The sequence below is a fragment of the Zonotrichia albicollis genome, chromosome 26 (assembly GCF_047830755.1).
Source record: "Zonotrichia albicollis isolate bZonAlb1 chromosome 26, bZonAlb1.hap1, whole genome shotgun sequence".
Lineage (NCBI taxonomy): Eukaryota > Metazoa > Chordata > Aves > Passeriformes > Passerellidae > Zonotrichia > Zonotrichia albicollis.
In genome coordinates, this window is record NC_133844.1 from 8,163,770 (window position 1) to 8,189,170 (window position 25,401).

The window sequence follows — 25,401 nt, forward strand, 5'->3', positions numbered from 1 at the left end:
AATGAAATGGGGAAATAAATGGGAATTGGCCCAAGAACAGCAGGAATAAATTTGGGAATTGTCCCCAAAAACAATGGGAATAAACTGGGGGAAAAAAATTGGGAATTTTCCCAAAAACTCTGGAAAAAAAACCTGGGAATTGCCAGAAAAACACCAGGAATAAAATAGGAAAAAATCTGGGAATTTTCCCAATAAAGTGGGAGAAAACCTTCCCATGTCCTCCAGGAATAAGGAAATTTGGGATTGGGGAAATTAGGGATCAGGAAATTTGGGATTGGGGATTTGGGATCCAGCACCGAGTCCGAGTCACATTTTGAAGTTTATTCCAACCTAAAAAAACAAAACTTTGTACAAAACATCCAAACCCTAAAAACCAACGGGAACGCAGGAGGGGGGACCTGGGGGATTTTATGGGATCGTTGCTGGGATCCTGTGGGATTGTGATGGAATTTTCTGGTATTTTACAGCATCTGGGTGGGATTTCACCGGGATATTTTGGGATTCTGTGGCGTTTTGGGGATTCTGTGGGATTTTTTTTATTTTTACAGGGATTTTGTGGGTTTTTACTGGGATATTTTGGGATCCTGAGGGATTTTTTAGGATCCTGATGGGATTTTTTAGGATTCTCTGAGCCATTTTAGGATTCTGTGGGGTATTTTGGAATTCTGAGGGTTTTTCTCAGGGCCCTTTGGGATCCCGATGGATTTTGGGACCCCGATAGATTTTTGGGGATCCCGATGGGTTTTTGGGATCCTGATGGATTTTTGGGGATCCCGATGGATTTTTGGGATTTTGGATTTGGGATTTTGGGATCCTGAGGGCTATTTGGGATCCCAACAGATTTTGGGATCTCGATGGATTTTTGGGACCCTGATGGATTTTGGGGATCCCGATGGATTTTGGGATCTCCGATGGATTTTTGGGACCCTGATGGGTTTTGGGGATCCTGATAGATTTTGGGATCCCGATGGGTTTTTGGGGATCCCGATGGATTTTTGATTTGGGATTTTGGGATCCTGAGGGCTATTTGGAATCCTGAGGGCTGTTTGGGACCCTGATGGATTTTGGGGATCCCGATGGATTTTTGGGGATCCCGATGGGATTGTGGAGATCCCGATGGGTTTTTGGGATCCTGATGGATTTTTGGGATTTTGGATTTGGGATTCTGAGGCTCAGTCGGAGTCGGAGTCGCTCTCGGCCTCCTTGACGTCCACGCTGAATTTGTACTCCTGGTCGCAGCCCATGTAGGCGTCGCTCATGAAGAACAGCGTGTAGTGCTGGGTGCCCGCGGCCGGGGCCACGAAGTCCAGCTTGACCTGGGGACAGGGACAGCACCGGGGTCACCAAGTGTCACCCGGGGTCACCTGAGGTCACCCAGCCTGTGACACCATGGTGTGACCCAGCCCATGGCACTTCAGTATCACCCAGGGTCACCCAGCCCATGGAACCTTGGTGTGACCCAGTCCAGCTTCACCTGGGGACAGGGACAGCACCAGGGTCACCAAGTGTCACCCGGGGTCACCTGAGGTCACCCAGTGTCACCTGGTGTCACCCAGCCTGTGACACCATGGTGTGACCCCATGGAACCATGGTGTGACCCAGTCCAGCTTGACCTGGGGACAGGGACAGCACCAGGGGTCACCAAGTGTCACCCGGGGTCACCAAATGTCACCCGGGGTCACCCAGCCCATGGCACCTTGGTGTGACCCAGTCCAGCTTGACCTGGGGACAGGGACAGCACCACGGGGTCACCAAGTGTCACCTGAGGTCACCCAGTGTCACCTGGTGTCACCCAGCCCGTGGCACTTTGGTGTGACCCACTCCAGTGTCACCTTGGTGTCACTAGGGTTACCTGGTGTCACCCAGCCCGTGGCACTTTGGTGTGACCCTGCCTGGTGTCACCCTGGCATCACCCAGCCCATGGCACCCACCCAGTGCCACCACCACGATGTCACTCATGTCACCTCCCCCCAGTGTCACCCCATTGTCACCCCAGTGTCACCCCAGTGTCACCTTGGCCTTCTGCTGCAGCGTCAGGCGTTTGATGGAGATGAGGCTGTTGGACTTGGAGTCGCCGATCACCACCCACCAGCCCTCCTCACGCTTCTGCGGGGACATTGGGGACATTGGGGACATCAGGGACACTGCGACCACAGGGACACCCCCACCACCGCCCACCAGCCCTCCTCAGGATCCTGGGGGGACACCAAGGGGACATCAGGGACACTGTCACACCATCACCACCCCATCACCACCCACCAGCCCTCCCCAGGATCCTGTGGGGACATTGGGGACATCAGAGACACTGTCACACCATCACCACCCCATCACCACCCACCCGCCCTCCTCAGGATCCTGTGGGGACACCAAGGGGACATCGGGGACATCAGGGACACTGTGACCACAGGGACACCCCCACCACCACCCACCAGCCCTCCTCAGGATCCTGTGGGGACACCAAGGGGACATTGGGGACATCACTGGGATGGATGGGATGGGATGGATTGGGATGGGATTGGGATGGGATGGGATGGGATGGGATGGGATGGGATGGGATGGGATGGGATGGGATGGGATGGGATGGGATGGGATGGGATGGATGGGATGGGATGGATGGGGATGGGATGGGATCCCGAGCCCACAGTACCTGTGGGAACAGGGGGGCGATGACGGGCCCGGTGACCTCCTCCTCACGCTCCAGCTGCACCAGCACCACCACGGGGCCACCGCTGGGGACAGAGATGGGAACAGTGATCACAAACCCCAAACCCCAATGGGAACAGTGACCACAAACCCCACCCTGACCCCATCCCGATCCCATCCCACACACCTGGAGACACAACAGGATCAGCAACAGTGGGACCACACCGTGTTCCTGACCCCAATCCCAAACCCAATGACCCCATTGACTCCAATTCCAACGATCCCAATCCCATACAGACCTTTGGATGCTGTCCCTGTCTCCCAACTCATAGGACAGCTCCATGTTGGGGTAGCAGTTGAAGAACCGTCCCCAACCCAATGATCACAATGAACTCAACGATCCCAACAATCCCAATGACTCCAATGGCCCCAGTCCCATCCCAATGATCCCAATGACCCTGATGACCCCATACAAACCTGTGGATGTTGTCCCTGTCACCCACCTCATAGGACAGCTCGATGTTGGGGTAACGGTTGAAGAACCATCTCCCTCGCCATGATCCCAATGACCCCAAATCCAATCCCCAAGGATCCCAATGACTCCAATGACCCCGATCCCAACCCAATCCCATCCTGCTGACCCCGCTCTCACCTGTGGACGCTGTTCCTGTCATCCACCTCATAGGACAGCTCTATGTTGGGGTAGCGGTTGAAGAACCGTCCCCAACCCAATGATCACAATGAACTCAACGATCCCAACAATGACTCCAAAGACCTCAATCCCATCCCAATGGCCCCAATCCCATCCCAATGACCCCAGTCTCACCTGTGGATGCTGTCCCTGTCCCCCACCTCATGGGACAGCTCCATGTTGGGGTAGCGGTTGAAGAACCATCTCCATCTCCATGATCCCAATGACCCCAAATCCAATCCCCAATGATCCCAATGACTCCAATGACCTCAATCCCATCCCGATGACCCCAATCCCAACCCCAATCCCATCCCAATGACCCCAATCCCATCCCAGTGACCCCAGTGACCCCAATGACCCCGATGACCCCATACAAACCTGCAGATGCTGTCCCTGTCCCCCACCTCGTAGGACAGCTCGATGTTGGGGTAGCGGTTGAAGAACCATCCCCAACCCAATGATCGCAATAAACTCAACGATCCCAACAATCCCAATGGCCCCAATCCCATCCCAGTGACCCCAATCCCACCCCAGTGACCCCAATGACCCCATACAGACCTGCGGATGCTGTCCCTGTCCCCCACCTCGTAGGACAGCTCGATGTTGGGGTAGCGGTTGCAGAAGCGCGCCACGTCGGCGATCTGCGCCTCGGGCAGCTGCAGCAGCGCCGTGCGCTCCTCGTCCTCCATCTCCATGATGTCAAACACGCTCTCCACGCCCTGCGGTGCCCACAGTCGGCCCGAGGTGTCGCCAAGATGTCCCCAGAGTGTCCCTTGGGTATCCCCAAGATGTCCCCAGAGTGTCCCTTGGATATCCCCAAAGTGTCCCCAAGGTCTCCCTTGGGTGTCCCCTGTGTGTCCCCAGGATGTCCCCAAGGTGTTCCTTGGCTGCCTTTTGGGTGTCCCTAGGGTGCTCCTTAGATGTTTCTTGGGTATCCCCAAGATGTCCCCAAAGTGTCCCTTGGGTGCCCCCTGGATGTCCCCGAAGTGTTCCTTGCTTGACACCTTTTGGGTGTCCCTAGGGTGCTCCTCGGATGTCTCTTGGGTATCCCCAAGATGTCCCCAAAGTGTCCCTTGGGTATCCCTAAAGTGTCCCCAAGGTCTCCCTTGGGTGTCCCTTGTGTGTCCCCAGGATGTCCCCAAGGGGACACCTTGGGGATGCCCAGGGGACACCTTGGGATCACTTTGGGGACACATTGGGAACATCTTGGGGACACGTTGGGACCCAGAGGACACCATGGGGACACCTTGGGACCAAGGGGACACCTTGGGGAGACCTTGGAGACACTCTGGGGACATCCAAGGGACACCCAAAGGACACTTTGGGGACACCTTGGGGATACCTAAGGGATATCCAAGAGACACTGTAGGGACACCTTGGAGACACTTTGGGGACATTTATGGGACACTTTGGGGACACCTTTGGACCAAAGGGGACACCCAGGGAGCACCTTGGGACCCAAGGAACGCCTTGGGGCCAAGGTGTTTCCAAGGTGTCCCCAAGGTGTCTCCAAGGTGTCCCCAGGTGACCCCGGGCCGTACCTTGTCCGTGCAGCGTTTGATGTGCTCGGAGGTGAAGTGGGGCAGCTGCTTCAGGTACGAGTCCTTGGACCACATGGCCTGGGTGACCATCTGGGCCAGCTCCATGGCGGCCAGCGCCGGGCTGAGCCACCCATTGCTGGACAGCACGTCCACGCAGGCCTGGATCAGCCGGATGGCCTGGACAGATGGACAAGGATGGACAGGGATGGTCATGGATGGACAGGGATGGTCAGTGATGGTCAGGGATGGACAGGGATGGGCAATGGTGGTCATGGATGGTCAGGGATAGACAAGGACATGGACACGGTCACCCATTGCTGGACAGCACGTCCACGCAGGCCTGGATCAGCCAGATGGCCTGGACAGATGGTCATGGATGGACAGGGATGGTCAGGGATGGACAGGGATGGACAGGGATGGTCAGGGATGGACAGGGATGGACAGTGATGGTCAGTGATGGTCAGGGATGGACAGGGACATGATCACAGCCACCCATTGCTGGACAGCACGTCCACGCAGGCCTGGATCAGCCGGATGGCCTGGACAGACGGACAGGGATGGACAGGAATGGACAGGGATGGTCATGGATGGTCAGGGATGGACAGGGATGGTCATGGATGGACAGGGACGGACAGGGATGGTCAGGGGTGGTCAGGGATGGTCAGGGATGGACAGGGATGGTCAGGGATGGACAGGGATGGACAGGGATGGACAGGGACATGGACACGGCCACCCATTGCTGGACAGCACGTCCACACAGGCCTGGATCAGTTGGATGGCCTGGACAGATGGACAGGGATGGTCAGGGATGGACAGGGACATGGACACGGCCACCCACTGCTGGACAGCACGTCCACGCAGGCCTGGATCAGCCAGATGGCCTGGACAGACGGACAGGGATGGTCAGGGGTCAGTGACACGGACAGAGATGGGGACCTCATGGGATGGACACGGGCTGCAGCAGTTCCTGCAGAACTGACCCCATGGGATGGAGCCAGGATGGAATTCTCAGAAAAATGACCCCATGGGATGGAATTCCTGCAGAATTGACCCCATAGATGGACCCAGGATGGAATTCCTGGAGAACTGCCCCCATGGGATGGAACTCCTGGAGAACCGACCCTATGGGTTGGACTCAGGATAGAATTCCTGAAGAACTGCCCCCATGGGATGGAGCAATCCTGGAGAACCTCATTATCCCACCCCACCCCAAATCCAGCCCGTTTCCCATGACGGACGGGGGATCTCTCCAGCTCCTCACCCCAAGAACCCTTTGCTGCGCCCCCCGTGCCCCGAGCGGGGTTTTGGGGTCCCACCTTGCTGAGGATCTCCTCGGTGTCCGACTGCAGCTCGGCGCTCAGCTGCATGCGGGACAGGTGGGCCTGCAGCAGCAGGTTGGTCTTGACGTGGGGGTCGTTGAATTTGGGGTTGGTCAGCTTGTGGGGCACCTTCTGGGACAGCTGTGGGTGGAGGAGAAACCCTTTAGTGCCCACCCCCAAATCGGTGCTTGAGCCCCAAACCAGCTCCATCACTGGGGAGGAGGAGGGAGAGAGGTTTGGGATTGTGGAATTAACGGGGTTGGGATTGTTGAGTGCTCATCCCATCCCATCTCATCCCATTCCATCCCATCATTCCCATTGATCCCATCCCATTGATCCTACTGATCCTATTCTCAACCCATCCCATTGACCCCAATGATCGAATCCCAATGATCCCATCCCATTGATCCCATCCCAATGATCCCATCTCAATGATCCCATCCCGATCCCAGACCTGGCACAGCAGGTTGTCCTTGTGGTGCCGGATGGGGATGTTCCCATGGATCCCAATAATCCCATCCATCCCAATGATCCCATCCCATTGATTCCATAGATCCCAATAATCCCATGGATCCAAATAATCCCATTGACCCCATCCCATGGATCCCACTGACCCCCCGGATCCCAGACCTGGCACAGCAGGTTGTCCTCGTGGTGCCAGATGGGGATGTTCCCATTGATCCCATCCCATGGATTTCATGGATGCTATTGATCCCATTGATCCCAATGATCCCATCCCATCGATCCCATTGATCCCATCCCATTGATTCCATGGATCCCAATAATCCCATTGACCCCATCCCATGAATCCCAATGATCCCACTAACTCCACGGATCCCAGACCTGGGGCAGCAGGTTGTCCTCATAGTGATGGATGGGGATGTTCCCATTGATCCCATCCCATCCCATGGATTCCACAAAACCCATTGATCCCATCCCATCCCATGGATTCCATGGATCCCACTGACCCCACTGACCCCCCGGATCCCAGACCTGGCGCAGCAGGTTGTCCTCGTGGTGCCGGATGGGGATGTTCCCATGGATCCCATCCCATTCCATGGATCCGATTGATCCCACTGACCCCATCCCAATGATCCCATTGATCCCATCCCATGGATTCCATGGATCCCACGGATCCCAGACCTGGCGCAGCAGGTTGTCCTCGTGGTGCCGGATGGAGATGTTCCCATTGATCCCATCCCATCCCATGGATTCCACAAAACCCATTGATCCCATCCCATGGATTCCATGGATCCCATGGATCCCAGACCTGGCGCAGCAGGTTGTCCTCGTGGTGCCGGATGGGGATGTTCTCGTACTCGGCGGCGTTGGAGATGATCTCCAGCAGCCCCCGCACCTTGGTCTTGGCGTTGAGGGACATGCTGAACAGTTCTGGGAGAAAACACGCAAAAATTGGGAATTTTGGGGAGAAACACACAAAAATTGGGAATCTAGGGGAGAAAACCCAAAGCCAGGGGTTTTTCTGGAAGGAAAATTAACAAATAGGGATTTTTGGTGGAACCCCCAAACCCATGGATTTTTTTGGTGAAATCACCCAAACCCGTGGATTTTTTTGAGGGAAATTCCCAACCCCATGGATTTTTTGGGTTCAAACCCCCAACCCCATGGATTTTTTTGAGGGAAATTCCCAACCCCATAGATTTTTGGGTTCAAACCCCCAGCCCCATGGATTTTTTTGAGGGAAATTCCCAACCCCATGGATTTTTTGTGTTCAAACCCCCAGCCCCATGGATTTTTTGTGTTCAAACCCCCAGCCCCATGGATTTTTTGTGTTCAAACCCCCAGCCCCATGGATTTTTTTGAGGGAAATTCCCAACCCCATGGATTTTTTGGGTTCAAACCCCCAGCCCCATGGATTTTTTGGGGGTTTTGGGCACCTATGGTGGTGTAGTTGATGTAGTAGTAGGCGGCGATCATGCCCAGGTTGAGGGGCGCCACGTCCATCTCGTCCTCGATGCTGATGCACTTGGACTGCTCCAGGTCGCTGAGGGTCTGCTCCACCAGCTCCGACAGGTGATCCGACAGGTGCCGGTGGGACACGCCTGCGGCGGGACCGGGGCTCATGGCAATGGTGGGATCGGGAATGATGGGAATGATGGGATGGGAATGATGGGATTGGGATGGGAGTGATGGGAAGGGAATGATGGGGTTGGGATGGGAACGATGGGATTGGAATGGGATGGGAATGATGGGATTGAAATGGGAACAATGGGATTGGGATGGGAATGATGGGAAGGGAATGATGGGGTTGGGATGGGAATGATGGGATTGGGATGGATGGGAATGGGAACAATGGAATTGGGATGGATGGGATGGGAATGATGGGGTTGGGATGGGAGTGATGGGATTAGGATGGAATGGGAATGATGGAATTGAAATGGGAATGATGGGGTTGGGATGGGAATGATGGGATTGAATGGGAACAATGGGATTGGGATGGATGGGATGGGAATGATGGGATTGGGATGGGAATGATGGGATTAGGATGGGAACGATGAGATTGAATGGGAATGATGGGAATGATGGGATTGAAATGGGAATGATGGGATTGGGATGGGAGTGAGGGGATTGGGATGGGAGTAAGGGGATTGAATGGGATAGGATTGATGGGATTGGGATGGATGGGAACAATGGGATTGAATGGGATGGGAATGATGGGATGGAATGGGAATGAGGGGATGGGAATGGGAACAATGGGATTGGGATGGATGGGATGGGAATGATGGGATTGGGATGAGATGGGAATGATGGGGTTGGAATTGGAATGATAGGATTGGGATGGGAATGATGGGATTGGGATGAGATGGGAATGATGGGGTTGGAATTGGAATGATAGGATTGGGATGGGAATGATGGGATTGGGATGAGATGGGAATGATGGGGTTGGAATTGGAATGATAGGATTGGGATGGGAATGATGAGGTTGGGATGGATGGGGTGGGGTGGGATGTGATGGGATAAAGGGATCATGGGATAATGGGATGAGATAATGGAATAATAAAATGGGATAATAGGAAAATGGGATGAGAAAATGGGATGGGGTAACGGGATGGGATGGCACAATGCATTGGGGTAATAGGATAATGAGATAATGGGGTAATGGGATAACGAGAATATGGGATAATGGGATAACGGAGGGATGGGGTAGGATGGGATCCATGGGACAGGATGGGATTGCCAGCACCGTTCCCACCCCAGGACGTTCCCAAGTTCCCTTCCCAGGCTGCAGCAGCTCCCTGCTGGCTCGCAGAGCCCGTTCCCACCTTGCAGGTTGTAGTAGTTGGGGTTCTGGGTCATCCTGCGGTACAGGAAGGTCCAGGTCAGGTAGTCGACGGCGTCCTGCTTGTTCTCGATGGTCTTGGTGACGATCTCGGCGTTGAAGTGGTCGTGCATGCAGTGGTCCAGGTGGGACTCCACCGGCAGAGGCTCGTACAGGAACTTCTTGAAGAAATCCTGAGGCAAGAGGGGCAGAAAAAGGGGAAAAATTCAAGATTTCATCCCAAAAATAGCATGGGAACACCCAGTGCAGGAGGGTTTGGGTTGTCCCCGTGGTGATCCCAACCCTGAGTGAGGGTTTGGATCCATCCCATCGATCCCACCCTAACTCTGGTGAGGCTCATCCACCCTCTGGAGGAGGCCAGCCCTGGCTGGAATGCCAGGAACGCCCCCAGACCCGTGTCCCACCTTCTTGGAGCCCTGGCACATGATGACGCAGCGCCCCTCGTCGTCCTGCAGCGGGCGGTTGGCGTGGCCGACCATCTGCAGCACGTCGTAGATGGGGTAATCCACGTACCTGCGGGGCCAGGGGGTCAGCGGCGCCCCAGGGACCCCCAGTCCCATCCCAATCCCAATCCCAATCCCATCCATCCTATCCCACCTGGGATCCCAATGCCATCCCAATCCCAATCCCATCCATCCATCCTATCCCATCTGGGATCTCAAACCCAAACCCAAACCCAATCCCAATCCCAATCCCAATCCCATCCATCCATCCTATCCCACCTGGGATCCCAAACCCAAACCCAATCCCAATCCCAATCCCATCCATCCTATCCCCATCTGAGATCCCAATCCCATCCCCATCCCAATCCCAATCCCATCCATCCTATCCCATCTGGGATCCCAATCCCATCCCAATCCCAATCCCAATCCAAATCCCATCCATCCATCCATCCTATCCCACCTGTGATCCCAATCCCATCCATCCCATCCCACCTGGGATCTCAGTCCCATCCCAATCCCATCCATCCTATCCCACCTGGGATCCCAATGCCATCCCAATCCCATCCATCCTATCCTACCTGGAATCCCAATCCCATCCATCCTATCCCACCTGGGATCCCAAACCCAATCCCAAACCCAATCCCCATCCCAATCCCCATCCCAATCCCCATCCCAATCCCAATTCCATCCATCCTATCCCACCTGGGATCCCAAACCCAATCCCAATCCCAATCCCCATCCCAATCCCCATCCCAATCCCAATTCCATCCATCCTATCCCATCTGGGATCCCAATGCCATCCCAATCCCATCCATCCTATCCTACCTGGAATCCCCATCCATCCTATCCCATCTGGGATCCCAGACCCAATCCCAATTCCATCCATCCTATCTCCCATCTGGGATCCCAAACCCAATCCCATCCATCCTATCCCACCTGGGATCCCAATGCCATCTCAATCCCCATCCCCATCCCCATCCCAAACCCAATCCATCCCATCCATCCCAAACCCAATCCATCCCATCCATCCCAAACCCAAACCGAATCCCATCCCATCCATCCCACACCCAAACCCAATCCATCCCATCCATCCCAAACCCAAACCCAATCCCAATCCATCCCAAACCCAATCCATCCCATCCATCCCAAACCCAAATCCAATCCATCCCAAACCCAAACCCAATCCATCCCATCCAATCCCAAACCAAATCACATCCCATCCTAATCTTATCCTATCCCAAACCCAATCCATCCCAAACCCAATCCCAATCCATCCCATCCATCCCAAACCCAATCCCGTCTCATCCCCCCACACCCCAAACCCCATCCCAACCCCACCCCATGGCTCCCACCCCCATCCCGCCCCACGCCGCGGGTCAGGGCCGTGCTCACGCGTGGATCTTGCCGTTGTAGTACTGCGTGTCCATGATGATCACCAGGTGTGCCGAGATGTTCATGCCCCAGCAGAGGCTGCGCGAGGCCACCATCACCTGCACAGCTCCTGGGGGCGCGAGGGCACCGGGGTCAGGGGGCACGGAGACCCCGGGGTCGGGGTGCGCCGGGAGGGGGTGGGGAAGAGCCCGGAATTTCTGGGGTGGGATGTGGAGATTCATCCAATCCCAGTGTCTGTCCCATCCTGACCCCAATCCCAATCCCAGTCTCTGTGCTTTCCCATCCTACTCAACCGTCCCATTCCATCCCAACCCCAAGATCAATCTCATCCCAATCCCAATCTCTATTCCATCCCATTCCATCCATCCCATCAATCCCAACCCCAAGATCAATGTCATCCCATCCCAATCCCATCCTTCCCATCCCAATTCTGATCCCATTTTATCCCATCCATCCCATCAATCCCAACCCCAAAATCAATCTCACCCCATCCCAATCCTGATCCCAAACCCAATCCCAATCCCTTCCCATCCTATCTAACCCATCCCATCAATCCCAGCCCCAAAATCAATCTCATCTAATCCCAATCCTTATCCTGATTCCAATCCCAATCTCTATTCCATCCTATTCATCCCAACCCTAAAATCAATCCCATCCCAATCCCGATCCTGATTCCAATCCCAATCTCTATCCCATCTATCCCATCCATTTTATAAATCCTAACCCCAAAAATCAATCTCATCCAATCCCAATCTCAATCCTGATTACAAACACAATCTCCATCCCATCTCCAAAATGAGTCTCATCCCATTCTGATTCCAATCCCAATTTTTATCCTATCCCATCCCATTCCATCCCATCAATCCCAACCCCAAGATCAATCCCATCCCAATCCCAATCTCTATCCCATCCCAATCCCATCCTTCCCATCCCAATTCTGATCCCATTTTATCCCATCCATCCCATCAATCCCAACCCCAAGATCAATCCCATCCCATCCCAATCTCTATTCCATCCCAATCCTATCCCCAAGATCAATCCCATCCCAATCTCTATCCCTTTCCATCCCATCCCATCCCCAGACCAACCCCACCCCGCGCCGCCCCCGCCGTGCCCTGACCGGAGCTGAAGAGCTGCTCCACCACGCGCCGCTCCATGGCCGTGAGCCCCTCGTGCAGGTACCCGACCCCGTTCACCAGCGTCTCCTTCAGCGTGGGGTCGCTCAGCTTCTCCAGGTACGGCACCAGGTCCTTCTCGGCGCAGTGCAGGAACCTGGGCAGCAGCGGGGAGTTGGTCAGGATCACCCAGCCCATCCCAAACTCAATCCCATCCCATCCCATCCCAAACTCAATCCCATCCCATCCAATCCCATCCCATCCCATCCCCTTAATCCCACTGATCCAAATCCCAGTCCCAATCCCATCCCATCCAATCCCACCCCATGATCCCCCTCTTCTCCAAGCTCTTCTTCCCCTCAGCTCCCTCAGGAATTCCCCATCTCCACCTCCAACCCCATATCCCACCCCTGGATGTTCTCTAACCCCATATCCCACCCCTGGATGTTCTCTAACCCCATATCCCACCCCTGGACATTCTCCAACCCCATATCCCACCTCTGGATGTTCTCCAACCCCATATCCCACCTCTGGATGTTCTCCAACCCCATAATCCTACCCTGGACATTCTCCAACCCCATATCCCACCTCTGGATGTTCTCCAACCCCATATCCCACCTCTGGATGTTCTCCAACCCCATAATCCTACCCTGGATGTTCTCCAACCCCATATCCCACCTCTGGACATTCCATAACCCATTCCAGACCTCTCAGGAATTCCCCATCTCCACCTCCAACCTCATAATCCAACCCTGGACCTTCTCCAACCCCACATCCCATCCTGTGGTGTCCTCCAGGTGTCCTTGTTCCCATCTTCCTCAGGAATTCCCCATCACAGATGTTCTCCAACCCCATAGCCCATCCCAGATCCCTCAGGAATTCCCCATCTCCACCTCCAACCTCATAACCCAACCCTGGACCTTCTCCAACCCCACATCTCATCCTGTGGTGCCCTCAGGTGTGCCCGGCAGCTCCGTGGTGTCCTCCAGGTGTCCCCCTTCCCATCTTCCTCAGGAATTCCCCATCACAGATGTTCTCCAACCCCACAACCCATCCCAGATCCCTCAGGTATTCCCCATCTCCACCTCCAACCTCATAACCCAACCCTGGACCTTCTCCGACCCCACGTCCCATCCTGTGGTGTCCTCCAGGTGTCCCCTTTCCCATCTTCCTCAGGAATTCCCAACTCCACAACCCATCCCAGATCCCTCAGCAATTCCCCATCCCTGGACGTTCTCCAGCCCCACCGCCCATCCCGTGGTGTCCCCAGGTGTCCCCATGCAGCTCTATGGTGTCCTCCAGGTGTCTCCCATCTCCCTCAGCAATTCCCCATCCCTGGACGTTCTCCAGCCCCACCGCCCATCCCGTGGTGTCCCCAGGTGTCCCCATGCAGCTCTATGGTGTCCTCCAGGTGTCTCCCATCTCCCTCAGCAATTCCCCATCCCTGGACGTTCTCCAGCCCCAGCGCCCATCCCGTGGTGTCCCCAGGTGTCCCCCAGGTGCCACCTGTGGCGCTGGACGTCGGAGGCGCAGGTGGTCAGGATGTTGATGGCCGTGAGCCGGGTCTGTTTGCGGGACGGGACGAAGACCAGGACGGGTTTTTTGGGCGAGTGCTTCATCACGGCGTGGTACACGGGCTTGGCCATGGACAGCAGCCGCGTCTGCGTGTGGCTGATGTTGAAGCCCTGCCAAAAACCCCAAAGCCAGGTGGATCACCAAGGATTCCCCACCAAGCTGGTGGGAAACGCTGGAAAATTCGCGTAATTCCGGCATGGAAATGATCGATCCTTGGATTGGTGATCAGTGGCCAATGCCAATCTCAATCCCAATGGATCATGGCCAAGAATGACCAACAATCCCAATGGATTATGGCCAAGAATAACCAATGATCTCAATGGATCATGGCCAAGAATAACCAACAATCCCAATGGATTATGGCCAAGAATAACCAACGATCCCAATGGATCATGATCAAGAATAACCAACAATCCCAATGGATCCTGACCAAGAATAACCAACAACCCCAATGGATTATGGCCAGGAATAATTAATGATCCCAATGGATCATGGCCAAGAATTACCAACAATCCCAATGGATCATGGCCAAGAATGACCAACAGTCCCAATGGATCATGACCAAGAATAACCAACGATCCCAATGGATTATGGCCAAGAATAACCAACAGTCCCAATGGATCATGGCCAAGAATAACCAACGATCCCAAAGGAACATGACCAAGAATAACCAACGATCCCAATGGATCATGGCCAAGAATTCCCAACGATCCCAAGGGATTTTCCCGAGAGTCCCGTCCCCACCTGGATGTGCAGCTCCAGGGGCACGGGGCGCACGTTGGGGTGGAAGTTGAAGGTGGCCGTGGCGCTGCAGCCCAGCCAGTGCGCCACGTCCTTGGCGTTGGACAGCGACGAGCTCAGCGCCACGATGCGGATCGGCCGCTCGATCTGCGACGAGATGTAGCGCATGCGCGAGCAGATCACCTCCAGCACGGGCTGTGGGGGAAAAATGGGATTGGGAATGGGATTGGGAATGGGATCAGGTCAGGAGAATCCATGGAAACCCCTCCTGATGTAGCACATGCTCGAGCAGATCACCTCCAGCACGAGTTGTGGGGGAAAAAATGGGATTGGGAATGGGACTGGGAATGGGATCTGTGAGCAGATCACCTCCAGCACGGGCTGTGGGGAAAAATGGGATTGGGAATGGGATTGGGAATGGGATTGGGAATGGGATCCGTGAGCAGATCACCTCCAGCAAGGGCTGTGGGGGAAAAAATGGGATTGGGAATGGGATCAGGATGAGATCCAGCCAGGAGAATCCATGGAAACCCCTCCTGATGTAGCGCATGTGCAAGCAGATCACTTCCAGCACGGGTTGTGGGGGGAAAAATGGGATTGGGAATGGGATTGGGAATGGGATCAGGTCAGGAGAACCCATGGAAATCTCTCCTGATGAGCAGATCACCTCCAGCACGGGCTGTGGGGGAAAAATGGGATCAGGAATGGGATTGGGAATGGGATTGGGAATGGGATTGGGAATGGGATCCATGAGCAGATCACCTCCAGCACGGGCTGTGGGGGAAAAATGGGATCAGGAATGGGACTGGGAATGGGATCTGTGAGCAGATAATCGTCAGCATGGGTTGTGGGGGAAAACGGGATCAGGTCAGGAGAACCCATGGAAACCTCTCCTGATGAGCAGATCACCTCCAACACCGGCTGTGGGGGAAAAATGGGATTGGGAAGGGGATCAGGACAGGAGAACCCATGGAAACCCCTCCTGAGCTTCCTGAGAGATACAGATGGAGCAGGAGTGGGATCAGGAGCAGGATCAGAAATGGGATCGGGACCTGGATCAGAAGCAGGATCAAGAGTGGGATCAGGAACAAGATCAGGAATGGGATCAGGAGCAGGATCAGGATAAGGATCAGAAATGGGATCAGAACCTGGATCAGAAGCAGGATCAAGAGTGGGATCGGGAATGGGATCAGGAGCAGGATCAGGAGTGCTCCTGGCTGAGATCCATCCAGGACCCCCCATGGAAACCCCTTCTGACCCTCCCATCCCATTCCCATCCCACCAGATCAATCTCAAACCTTCTCCAAACCAACTCCAAACCCCACTGGGAACCTCCCACCCCAGGCTGGACCCACGCCCACCCCAGAGCCGGGGCTCTCACCCCGTTCTCGCCCCCGATCAGGTGCACTTCATCCACGATGAACAGGTTGACGTTCTGGACGTTCTTGCGCTGCTTCCAGCGGCGCGAGAGGATGTCCCACTTCTCCGGGGTGCTGATGATGATGTTCCCTTTGCCCAGCAGCTTCAGGTCCGTGCTGGTCTCCCCCGTGAGCAGCACCACCTTCTTGTTGAGGCGCTCCTGGAACTTCTCGTACCAATCCATGAAAACCTGGGGGAACGGGGATTGGCCTCGAATCCAGGAGGTTCCCAAGGGGTTTATCCAGAATTCATACAGGAGGTGGTGTCATCCCCAAAATGGGGGTGATTCCCACCAAATTCCTCTCAAATTGAAATTCCCACACCCAACTGGGACAATTCCCAGCAAATTCCCTTTGAAATGGGGCAATTCTCACCAAATTCTTCTCAAGTTTCCCTCAAACTTGGAGAATTCCCACCAAATTTCACAGGAATTCTCAGGCAATTCCTGCCAAATTCCTGAGGAATTCCCACTGGACCAGTCTTATCCCAAAACTGGGACAATTCCCAGCAAATTCCCTTCGAAATGGGGCAATTCTCACCAAATTCTTCTCAAGTTTCCCCTCAAACTTGGAGAATTCCCACCAAATTTCACAGGAATTCACCCACACAGGAGTGGTGGTGTTCTCCTCAAACTGGGGCAATTCCTACCCAATTCCTCTCCAACTGGGGCCATTCTCAACAAATTCCCCTCAAAATGGGGCAATTCCCTCAAAAGTCTTCTCAAACTGGGGCAATTCCTGTGAAATTCCTGAGGAATTCCCACCGGAACAGTCTTATCCTAAAATTGGGGCAATTCCCACCAAATTCCTCTCAAACTCAGGCAATTCCTACCAAATTCCTAGGGAATTCCCACCAGACCAGTCTTATCCCAAAACTGGGGCGATTCCCACCAAATTCCCCTCAAAATGGGGCAATTCCCACCAAATTTGGGCAACTCCCACCAGGTTCCTCTCATGTTTCCCTCAAATTGGGGCAATGCCCTCAAACTGAGGCAATTCCCTCAAATTTCCCTCCAAATTCCTCTCAAAATGGGGCAATTCCCGCCAAATTTGTGCAGTTCCCATCGAATTCCCCTCAAATTTGAGCAATTCCCACCAAATTCCTGAGGAATTCCCACCGGACCAGTCTTATCCCAAAACTGGGGCAATTCCCTATAAACTGGGGCAATTCCCTCCAAATTCCCCTCAAAACTGGGCAATTCCCACCTAATTTGGGCAACTCCCACCAGGTTCCTCTCATGTTTCCCTCAAACTGAGGCAATTCCCTCAAATTTCCCTCTAAATTCCTCTCAAAATGGGGCAATTCCCACCAAACCGGTGCAGTTTCCATTGAATTCCCCTCAAATTTGAGCAATTCCCTCCAAATTCCCCTCAAACTCAGGCAATTCCTGCCAAATTCCTAGGGAATTCCCACCGGACCAGTCTTATCCCAAAACTGTGTGTTCCCATCGAATTCCCCTCAAATTTGATTCCCTCCAAATTCCTCTCCAACTTCCTCCAAATTCCTCTCCAACTGGGGCAATTCCTACCAAATTCCCCTCAAACTCAGGCAATTCCTGCCAAATTCCTAGGGAATTCCCACCGGACCAGTCTTATCCCAAAATTGGGGCAATTCCCTATAAATTGGGGCAATTCCCCTCAAAACTGGGCAATTCCCTCCAAATTCCCCTCAAAATGGGGCAATTCCCACCAAATTTGGGCAACTCCCACCAGGTTCCTCTCATGTTTCCCTCAAACTGGGGCAATTCCCTCAAATTTCCCTCTAAATTCCTCTCAAATTTGAGCAATTCCCTCCAAATTCTCCTCAAACTCAGCCAATTCCTGCCAAATTCCTAGGGAATTCCCACCGGACCAGTCTTATCCCAAAATTGGGGCAATTCCCTATAAACTGGGGTAATTCCCACCAAATTCCCCTCAAACTCAGGCAATTCCTACCAAATTCCTAGAGAATTCCCACCAGACCAGTCTTATCCAAAATTGGGGCAATTCCCTATAAACTGGGGTGATTCCCACCAAATTCCCCTCAAAATGAGGCAATTCCCACCAAATTTGGGCAACTCCCACCAGGTTCCTCTCCTGTTTCCCTCAAATTGGGGCAATTCCCTCAAACTGAGGCAATTCCCTCAAATTCCTCTCAAAATGGGCAATTCCCACCAAATTGGTGCAGTTCCCATTGAATTCCCCTCAAATTTGAGCAATTCCCTCCAAATTCCCAGGGAATTCCCACCAGACCAGTCTTATCCCAAAACTGGGGTGATTCCCACCAAATTCCCCTCAAACTCAGGCAATTCCCTCCAAATTCCCAGGGAATTCCCACTGGACCAGTCTTATCCCAAAATTGGGGTGATTCCCACCAAATTCCTCTCAAAGTGGGGCAATTCCCTCCAAATTCCCCTCAAAATGAGGCAATTCCCACCAAATTTGGGCAACTCCCACCAGATTCCTCTCATGTTTCCCTCAAACTGAGGCAATTCCCTCAAATTTCCCTCCAAATTCCTCTCAAAATGGGGCAATTCCTGCCAAATTTGTGCAGTTCCCATCGAATTCCCCTCAAATTTGATTCCCTCCAAATTCCTCCAAATTCCTCTCCAACTTCCTCCAAATTTCTCTCGAAATTCCTCTCCAACTGGGGTAATTCCCACCAAACTCCCCTCAAACTCAGGCAATTCCTGCCAAATTCCTAGGGAATTCCCACCAGACCAGTCTTATCCCAAAATTGGGGCAATTCCCTATAAATCGGGGTAATTCCCACCAAACTCCCCTCAAACCTGGACAATCCCCTCCAAACTCGCCCCAGGCTGAAGCAATTCCCAAATCCCCCCCCGGCGGTCACCCGGCCCCGGATGGGCAAACCCCGAGCGGATCCCGAAGAACCGCGGGGTGAAGGTGGGAGAATTCCCTTCTCCAGGGCATCCCTGGTGCCCACCTGCTCGGCCAGGGCCTCCATGGGGGTGATGTAGACGCAGCGACCCTCGGAGTTCTGCAGGAGCATGCGCAGGATGGCGAACTCGGCGCAGATGGTTTTGCCGCTGCCCGTGGGCGCGCCCACGAAGACGTTGTCGTCGCTGTTGTACACCGTGTTGAACACTGGGAAAACAAAAATTTGGGAATGGGGGTGAGGATCCAGCCAAAAGGGGAGAGGAGATCTGGGGAATGTCTTTATCATCTAGATCTAAATCACTGATCGCAAAATTTTGGGAGAGGGGATAATCCATGGATCCAAAACTTTGGGAGAGGGGATAATCCATGGAGCCAAAACTTTGGGACGGGATAAACCACAGGTCTGAAAACTCTGGGAATAGGGGATAATCCATAGATCCCAAAACTGGGAATAATGAATCATCCACGGATCCCAAAACTGTGGGAGAGGGGATGAAGCACAGACCCAATGCTCTGGGACAGGGGATAAACCACAGATCCCAAAAATTTGGGAGAGGGGATAATCCATAGATTCCAAAACTGTGGGACAGGGTATAAACCACAGATCCCAAAAATTTGGGAGAGGGGATAATCCATAGATCCCAAAACTGTGGGAGAGGGGATAAACCATGGATCCCAAAACTGTGGGAGAGGGAATAAACCATGGATCCCAAAACTCTGGGAACAGAGACAAACCACGGATCCCAAAATTTTGGGAGAGGGAATAATTGCAGATCCCAGAACTCTGAGAGAGTGGATAAACCATGGATCCCAAAATTCCGGGAGCAGGGATAAACCAGGGATCCCAAAAGTCTGGGAACGGGGATAAACCACGGATCCAAAAATTCTGGGACAGGATAAACCACGCATCCAAAATCTTTGGGAATAGGGGATAAACCATGGATCCCAAAACTCTGGGAGAGGGAATGAAACACAGACCAAATACTCTGGGACAGGGGATAAACCACAGTCCCAATAATTTGGGAGAGGGGATAAACCATGGATCCCAAAACTGTGAGAGAGGGAATAAACCATGGATCCCAAAACTCTGGGAACAGAGACAAACCACGGATAATAAACCACGGATCCAAAATTTTGGGAGAGGGAATAATTGCAGATCCCAGAACTCTTGAGAGAGTGGATAAACCACGGATCCAAAAATTCTGGGACAGGATAAACCACGCATCCAAAATCTTTGGGAATAGGGGATAGACCATGGATCCCAAAACTCTGGGAGAGGGGATAAAACACAGACCAAATGCTCTGGGACAGGGGATAAACCACAGTCCCAAAATTGTGGGAGAGGTGATAAACCACAGATCCCAAAACTCTGGGACAGAACAAACAACAGATCCTAAAAGTCTAGGAGAGGATGAACCACGGATCTGAAAACTTTGGGAATAGGTTAAACCATGGATCTCAAAACTCTGGGAATACAGGATTAACCACAGATCCCAACATTTGGAATAGCGAATCACCCACAGATCCCAAAACTCAGGGAGTGAGGAAAATCCATATGGAACAAGCAGAAGGACCAACAACAACCTCCAGAACCCGCTGTCCCCATCAAAACCCCAAACCCCACCATGATTCCCCATTTCCCCAAAAACTTCCAGCCAAAACCACCAAATCCTGGGAAACCCCGGCGGGATGAGGGCCTGGAAGCGCCACCTTGAGTCTGGATGGGGTTGAAGAAGGGGAACTTGTCCTGGTAGAGGCTCTCGAAGGCGCTGTTGCGCAGCGCCGACACCGGCAGCGGCTGCAGGTCCAGCAGCTCCGTGGGCGGCGGGTATTTCTCCGGAAGGATCAGGTGCCGGAAGGAAACGGGGAGCTGGGTCTCACAGGCTGGAGGAGGAGGGAAAGAATTCCTGGAATTTTCCATGTGGGTGGATCCAGGGGGGGTCTGGGATTTGCCATGGGGGTGAGGTTGGAAAGAGGGGAAGGGGATGGGAAATGGATGGAGGTTTGGGTGAGGGGATAAACCCAGAATTCCAAAGGTTTGGGAATAAGGAAAAAAAACAGATTGCAAAAGTTTGGGATAGGGGATAAACTTGGAATTCCAAAGGTTTGGGAATAGAGATAAAAACAGATTCCAAAGGTTTGGGAATAGGGATAAAAACCAGATTGCAAAAGTTTGGGATAGGGGATAAACTTGGAATTCCAAAGGTTTGGGAATAGAGATAAAAACAGATTCCAAAGGTTTGGGAATAGGGAAAAAAACAGATTGCAAAGGTTTAAGAGAAGAGATAAATTCAGAATTCCAAAGGTTTGGGAATAAGGATAAAAAACAGATTGCAAAAGTTTGGGAATAGGGAAAAAACCCAGATTCCAAAGGATTGGGATAGGGGATAAACTTGGAATTCCAAAGGTTTGGGAATAGAGATAACAACAGATTGCAAAAGTTTGGGAATAGGGAAAAAACCCAGATTCCAAAGGTTTGGGAATAGGGGATAAACCTGGAATTCCAAAGCTCTGGGAATAGGGAAAAAACCAGATTTCAGTGATTTGGGAATAGGGATAAAAAACAGATTCCAAAGGTTTGGGAATAGGGAAAAACAACAGATTGCAAAGGTTTAACAGGAGGGATAAATTCAGAATTCCAAAGGTTTGGGAATAAGGATAAAAAACAGACTCCAAAGGTTTGGGTGAGGGGACAAACCCAGAATTCCAAAGGTTTGGGAATAGGGATAAAAAACCAGATTCCAAAGGTTTGGGAATAGGGAAAAAACCCAGATTCCAAAGGTTTGGGATAGAGGATAAACATGGAATTCCAAAGCTCTGGGAATAGGGAAAAAACCCAGATTCCAAAGGTTTGGGAATAGAGATAAAACTCAGATTCCAAAGGTTTGGGATAGGGGATAAACTTGGAATTCCAAAGCTCTGGGAATAGGGAAAAAACCAGATTTCAATGATTTGGGAATAGGGATAAAAAACAGATTACAAAGGTTTGGGTAAGGGGATAAACCCAGAATTCCAAAGGTTTGGGAATAAGGATAAAAAACAGACTCCAAAGGTTTGGGTGAGGGGACAAACCCAGAATTCCAAAGGTTTGGGAATAGGGATAAAAACCAGATTGCAAAAGTTTGGGAATAGGGAAAAAACCCAGATTCCAAAGGTTTGGGATAGGGGATAAACTTGCCAAAGCTCTGGGAATAGGGAAAAAACCAGATTTCAGTGATTTGGGAATAGGGATAAAAAACAGATTCCAAAGGTTTGGGAATAGAGATAAAAACAGATTCCAAAGGTTTGGGAATAGGGAAAAAACCCAGATTCCAAAGGTTTGGGATAGGGGATAAACTTGGAATTCCAAAGCTCTGGGAATAGGGAAAAAACCAGATTTCAGTGATTTGGGAATAGGGATAAAAAACAGATTGCAAAGGTTTAAGAGAAGGGATAAATTCAGAATTCCAAAGGTTTGGGAATAAGGATAAAAAAACAGATTGCAAAAGTTTCGGAATAGGGAAAAAACCCAGATTCCAAAGGTTTGGGATAGGGGATAAACTTGGAATTCCAAAGCTCTGGGAATAGGGAAAAAACCAGATTTCAGTGATTTGGGAATAGGGATAAAAAACAGATTGCAAAGGTTTGGTAATAGGGAAAAAGAACAGATTCCAAAGGTTTGGGAATAGGGAAAAAAAAACAGATTCCAAAGGTTTGGGAATAGGGATAAAAAAGACATTGCAAACGTTTGGAAATAAGGATAAAAAACAGACTCCAAATTTCTGGAAGAAGGGAATAAAAAACAGATCCCAAAGCTCTGGGAGAAGGGATAAAAAAACCCAGGAAAATCCAGGAATAAACCCAGAAGAAACCCCAAGAAAGGGGCATTCACAGAGCCATAAAACCCAGAATAAACCCCAGGAAAAACCAGGAATTAAACCAGGAAAAACCAGAAATAAAGCCCAGGAAAAAACAGGAATAAATCCCAAGACAAAACAGGGAAAAAAGCAGGAAAAACCCAGGAATAAAAGCAGAAAAAAACAGAAATAAAAGCAGGAATAAACCCAGGAAAAGGGGCACTCACAGAGCCAGCGGTCGGACACCACCCGGATGAAATACTGAGGGGGCAGGGGCTCGAAGACGGGCACAAAAAATGTCACCAGGTGCTCGTCCTGGGCATATTTGGCCTTGAGCAGGAAATATTCGTGGTGCAGGATCACCTCGCTGTCCACGTCCTCCACCAGGATCCAGAAGGCTTCGGAGGAGCCGTGAACCTGGAAATAAAAAAAAAGGGAAATTCTCAATTCCCTGTCCCAACCCTCACAATTCCAAGTGTTCCGTCCACAAAATGGCTCCTTTTCATCCCAGAATTGTGGTTTTAAACCTGAATCCCAGATTTTCTGGTTTTGCACAATCAGGGCATTATCACAATGATGATTTTCACAATCCTGCCCCGTAAATCCCATTTTCCCCCTCAATCTAGGCATTTTCCCCTCATGATTTCCACATCCCAGCCTCACTTTTCCCCATTTTCTCTCACAATTTCCATCCCCACCCCCAGAATTCCTCTTATTCCCTCAGGATTTCCACACCCCAACCCAATAAATCCCGTTATTCCCTCAAATCAGGGCATTTTCCCCTCATGATTTTCACACCCTAGCCTCAGAATTCCCCATTTTCCCCTCATGATGTCCACATCCTAGCCCCAGAATTCCGCATTTTCCCTCTCAATTTCAACCCCCCATTCCCAAAATCCCCCATTTCCCCTCACAATTTCCATCCCCACCCCCAGAATTCCCCATTTTCCCTCACATTTTCCCTCAGGATCTCCACATCCCAACCTCACAATTCCCCATTTCCCCTCACAATTTCTACACCCCAACCCAATAAATCCCATGATTGCCTCCAAATCAGGGCATTTTCCTCTCATGATTTCCACATCCCAGCCTCAATATTCCCCATTTTCCCTCACAATTTCCATCCCCACCCCCAGAATTCCCCTTTTTTCCCTCAGGATTTCCACACCCCAACCCAATAAATCCCATTATTCCCCCAAATCAGGGCATTTTCCCCTCATGATTTTCACACCCTAGCCTCAGAACTCCCCATTTTCCCCTCATGATGTCCACATCCTAGCCCCAGAATTCCGCATTTTCCCTCCCATTTTCCCTCCCATTTTCCCTCTCAATTTCAACCCCCCATTCCCAAAATCCCCCATTTCCCCTCACAATTTCCATCTCCACCCTCAGAATTCCACGTTTTCCCTCACAATTTCATCCCCCACCCCAAAATCCCCCATTTTTCCTCACAATTTCCATCCCCACCCCCAGAATTCCCCATTTTCCCTCACATTTTCCTTCAGGATTTCCACATCCCAACCTCACAATTCCCCATTTCCCCTCACAATTTCTACACCCCAATCCAATAAATCCCATGATTGCCTCCAAATCAGGGCATTTTTCCCTCATGATTTCCACATCCCAGCCTCACTTTTCCCCATTTTCCCTCACAATTTCCATCCCCACCCCCAGAATTCCCCTTTTTCCCTCAGGATTTCCACACCCCAACCCAATAAATCCCATTATTCCTCCACATCAGATCATTTTCCCCTCATGATTTCCACATCCCAACCCCAAAAATGCCATTTTTCCTCCCAATCAGATCATTTTCCCCTCATGATTTCCACATCCCAGCCCTAGAATCCCCCATTTTCCCTCAGGATTTCCACATCCCAATCCCAAAAATGCCATTTTTCCTCCCAATCAGATCCTTTTCCCCTCATGATTTCCACATCCTAGCCCCAGAATCCCCAATTTTCCCTCACATTTTCCCTCAGGATTTCCACATCCCAACCCCAAAAATGCCATTTTTCCTCCCAACCAGATCATTTTCCCCTCATGATTTACACATCACAGCCCCAGAATTCCCCATTTGTCCTCACATTTTCCTTCAGGATTTCCACATCCCAACCCCAAAATTGCCATTTTTCCTCCACATCAGATCATTTTCCCCTCATGATTTCCACACCCCAATCCCATAACCCCATTTTTCCTTCCAATCAGATCATTTTCCCCTCATGATTTCCACATCCCAGCCCTAGAATCCCCCATTTTCCCTCACATTTTCCTTCACATTCCCCCTCACAATTTCCACCTCCTCACCCCATAACCCACTTTTCTCACCCCAAATCCCCCTTTTCTCACCCCAAATCCCACTTTTCCCGCCCCAAATCCCACTTTTCTCACCCCAAATCCCACTTTTCCCGCCCCAAATCCCACTTTTCTCACCCCAAATCCCACTTTTCCCACCCCATAACCCACTTTTCTCACCCCAAATCCCCCTTTTCTCACCCCAAATCCCACT

General features: G+C 51.8%; 1 protein-coding gene across 2 annotated transcripts in view; it reads right to left on the reverse strand.

Moving 5' to 3' along the window:
* Positions 1-306: 306 nt before the first annotated feature.
* SNRNP200 (small nuclear ribonucleoprotein U5 subunit 200) overlaps positions 307-25,401 on the reverse strand; it is a 71,650-nt gene continuing 46,555 nt past the window's right edge. The window contains exons 28-45 of one of the 2 annotated variants that reach the window (XM_074559310.1): positions 23,123-23,312; positions 20,770-20,943; positions 19,106-19,266; positions 16,143-16,370; positions 14,765-14,956; positions 13,952-14,130; positions 12,451-12,602; positions 11,331-11,439; positions 9,900-10,008; positions 9,479-9,668; positions 8,093-8,257; positions 7,465-7,586; positions 6,192-6,335; positions 4,876-5,052; positions 3,893-4,053; positions 2,648-2,729; positions 2,014-2,106; positions 307-1,316 (exon numbers count right to left, since the gene is read on the reverse strand). In XM_074559310.1, coding sequence (XP_074415411.1) covers positions 1,173-1,316; positions 2,014-2,106; positions 2,648-2,729; positions 3,893-4,053; positions 4,876-5,052; positions 6,192-6,335; positions 7,465-7,586; positions 8,093-8,257; positions 9,479-9,668; positions 9,900-10,008; positions 11,331-11,439; positions 12,451-12,602; positions 13,952-14,130; positions 14,765-14,956; positions 16,143-16,370; positions 19,106-19,266; positions 20,770-20,943; positions 23,123-23,312 — 2,772 coding nt within the window. In that variant the 3' untranslated portion in view covers positions 307-1,172. Of the gene's footprint in view, positions 1,317-2,013; positions 2,107-2,647; positions 2,730-3,892; positions 4,054-4,875; positions 5,053-5,342; positions 5,415-6,191; positions 6,336-7,464; positions 7,587-8,092; positions 8,258-9,478; positions 9,669-9,899; positions 10,009-11,330; positions 11,440-12,450; positions 12,603-13,951; positions 14,131-14,764; positions 14,957-16,142; positions 16,371-19,105; positions 19,267-20,769; positions 20,944-23,122; positions 23,313-25,401 lie in introns of those variants that run through there. The other variant, XM_074559311.1, reaches the window with a different exon arrangement.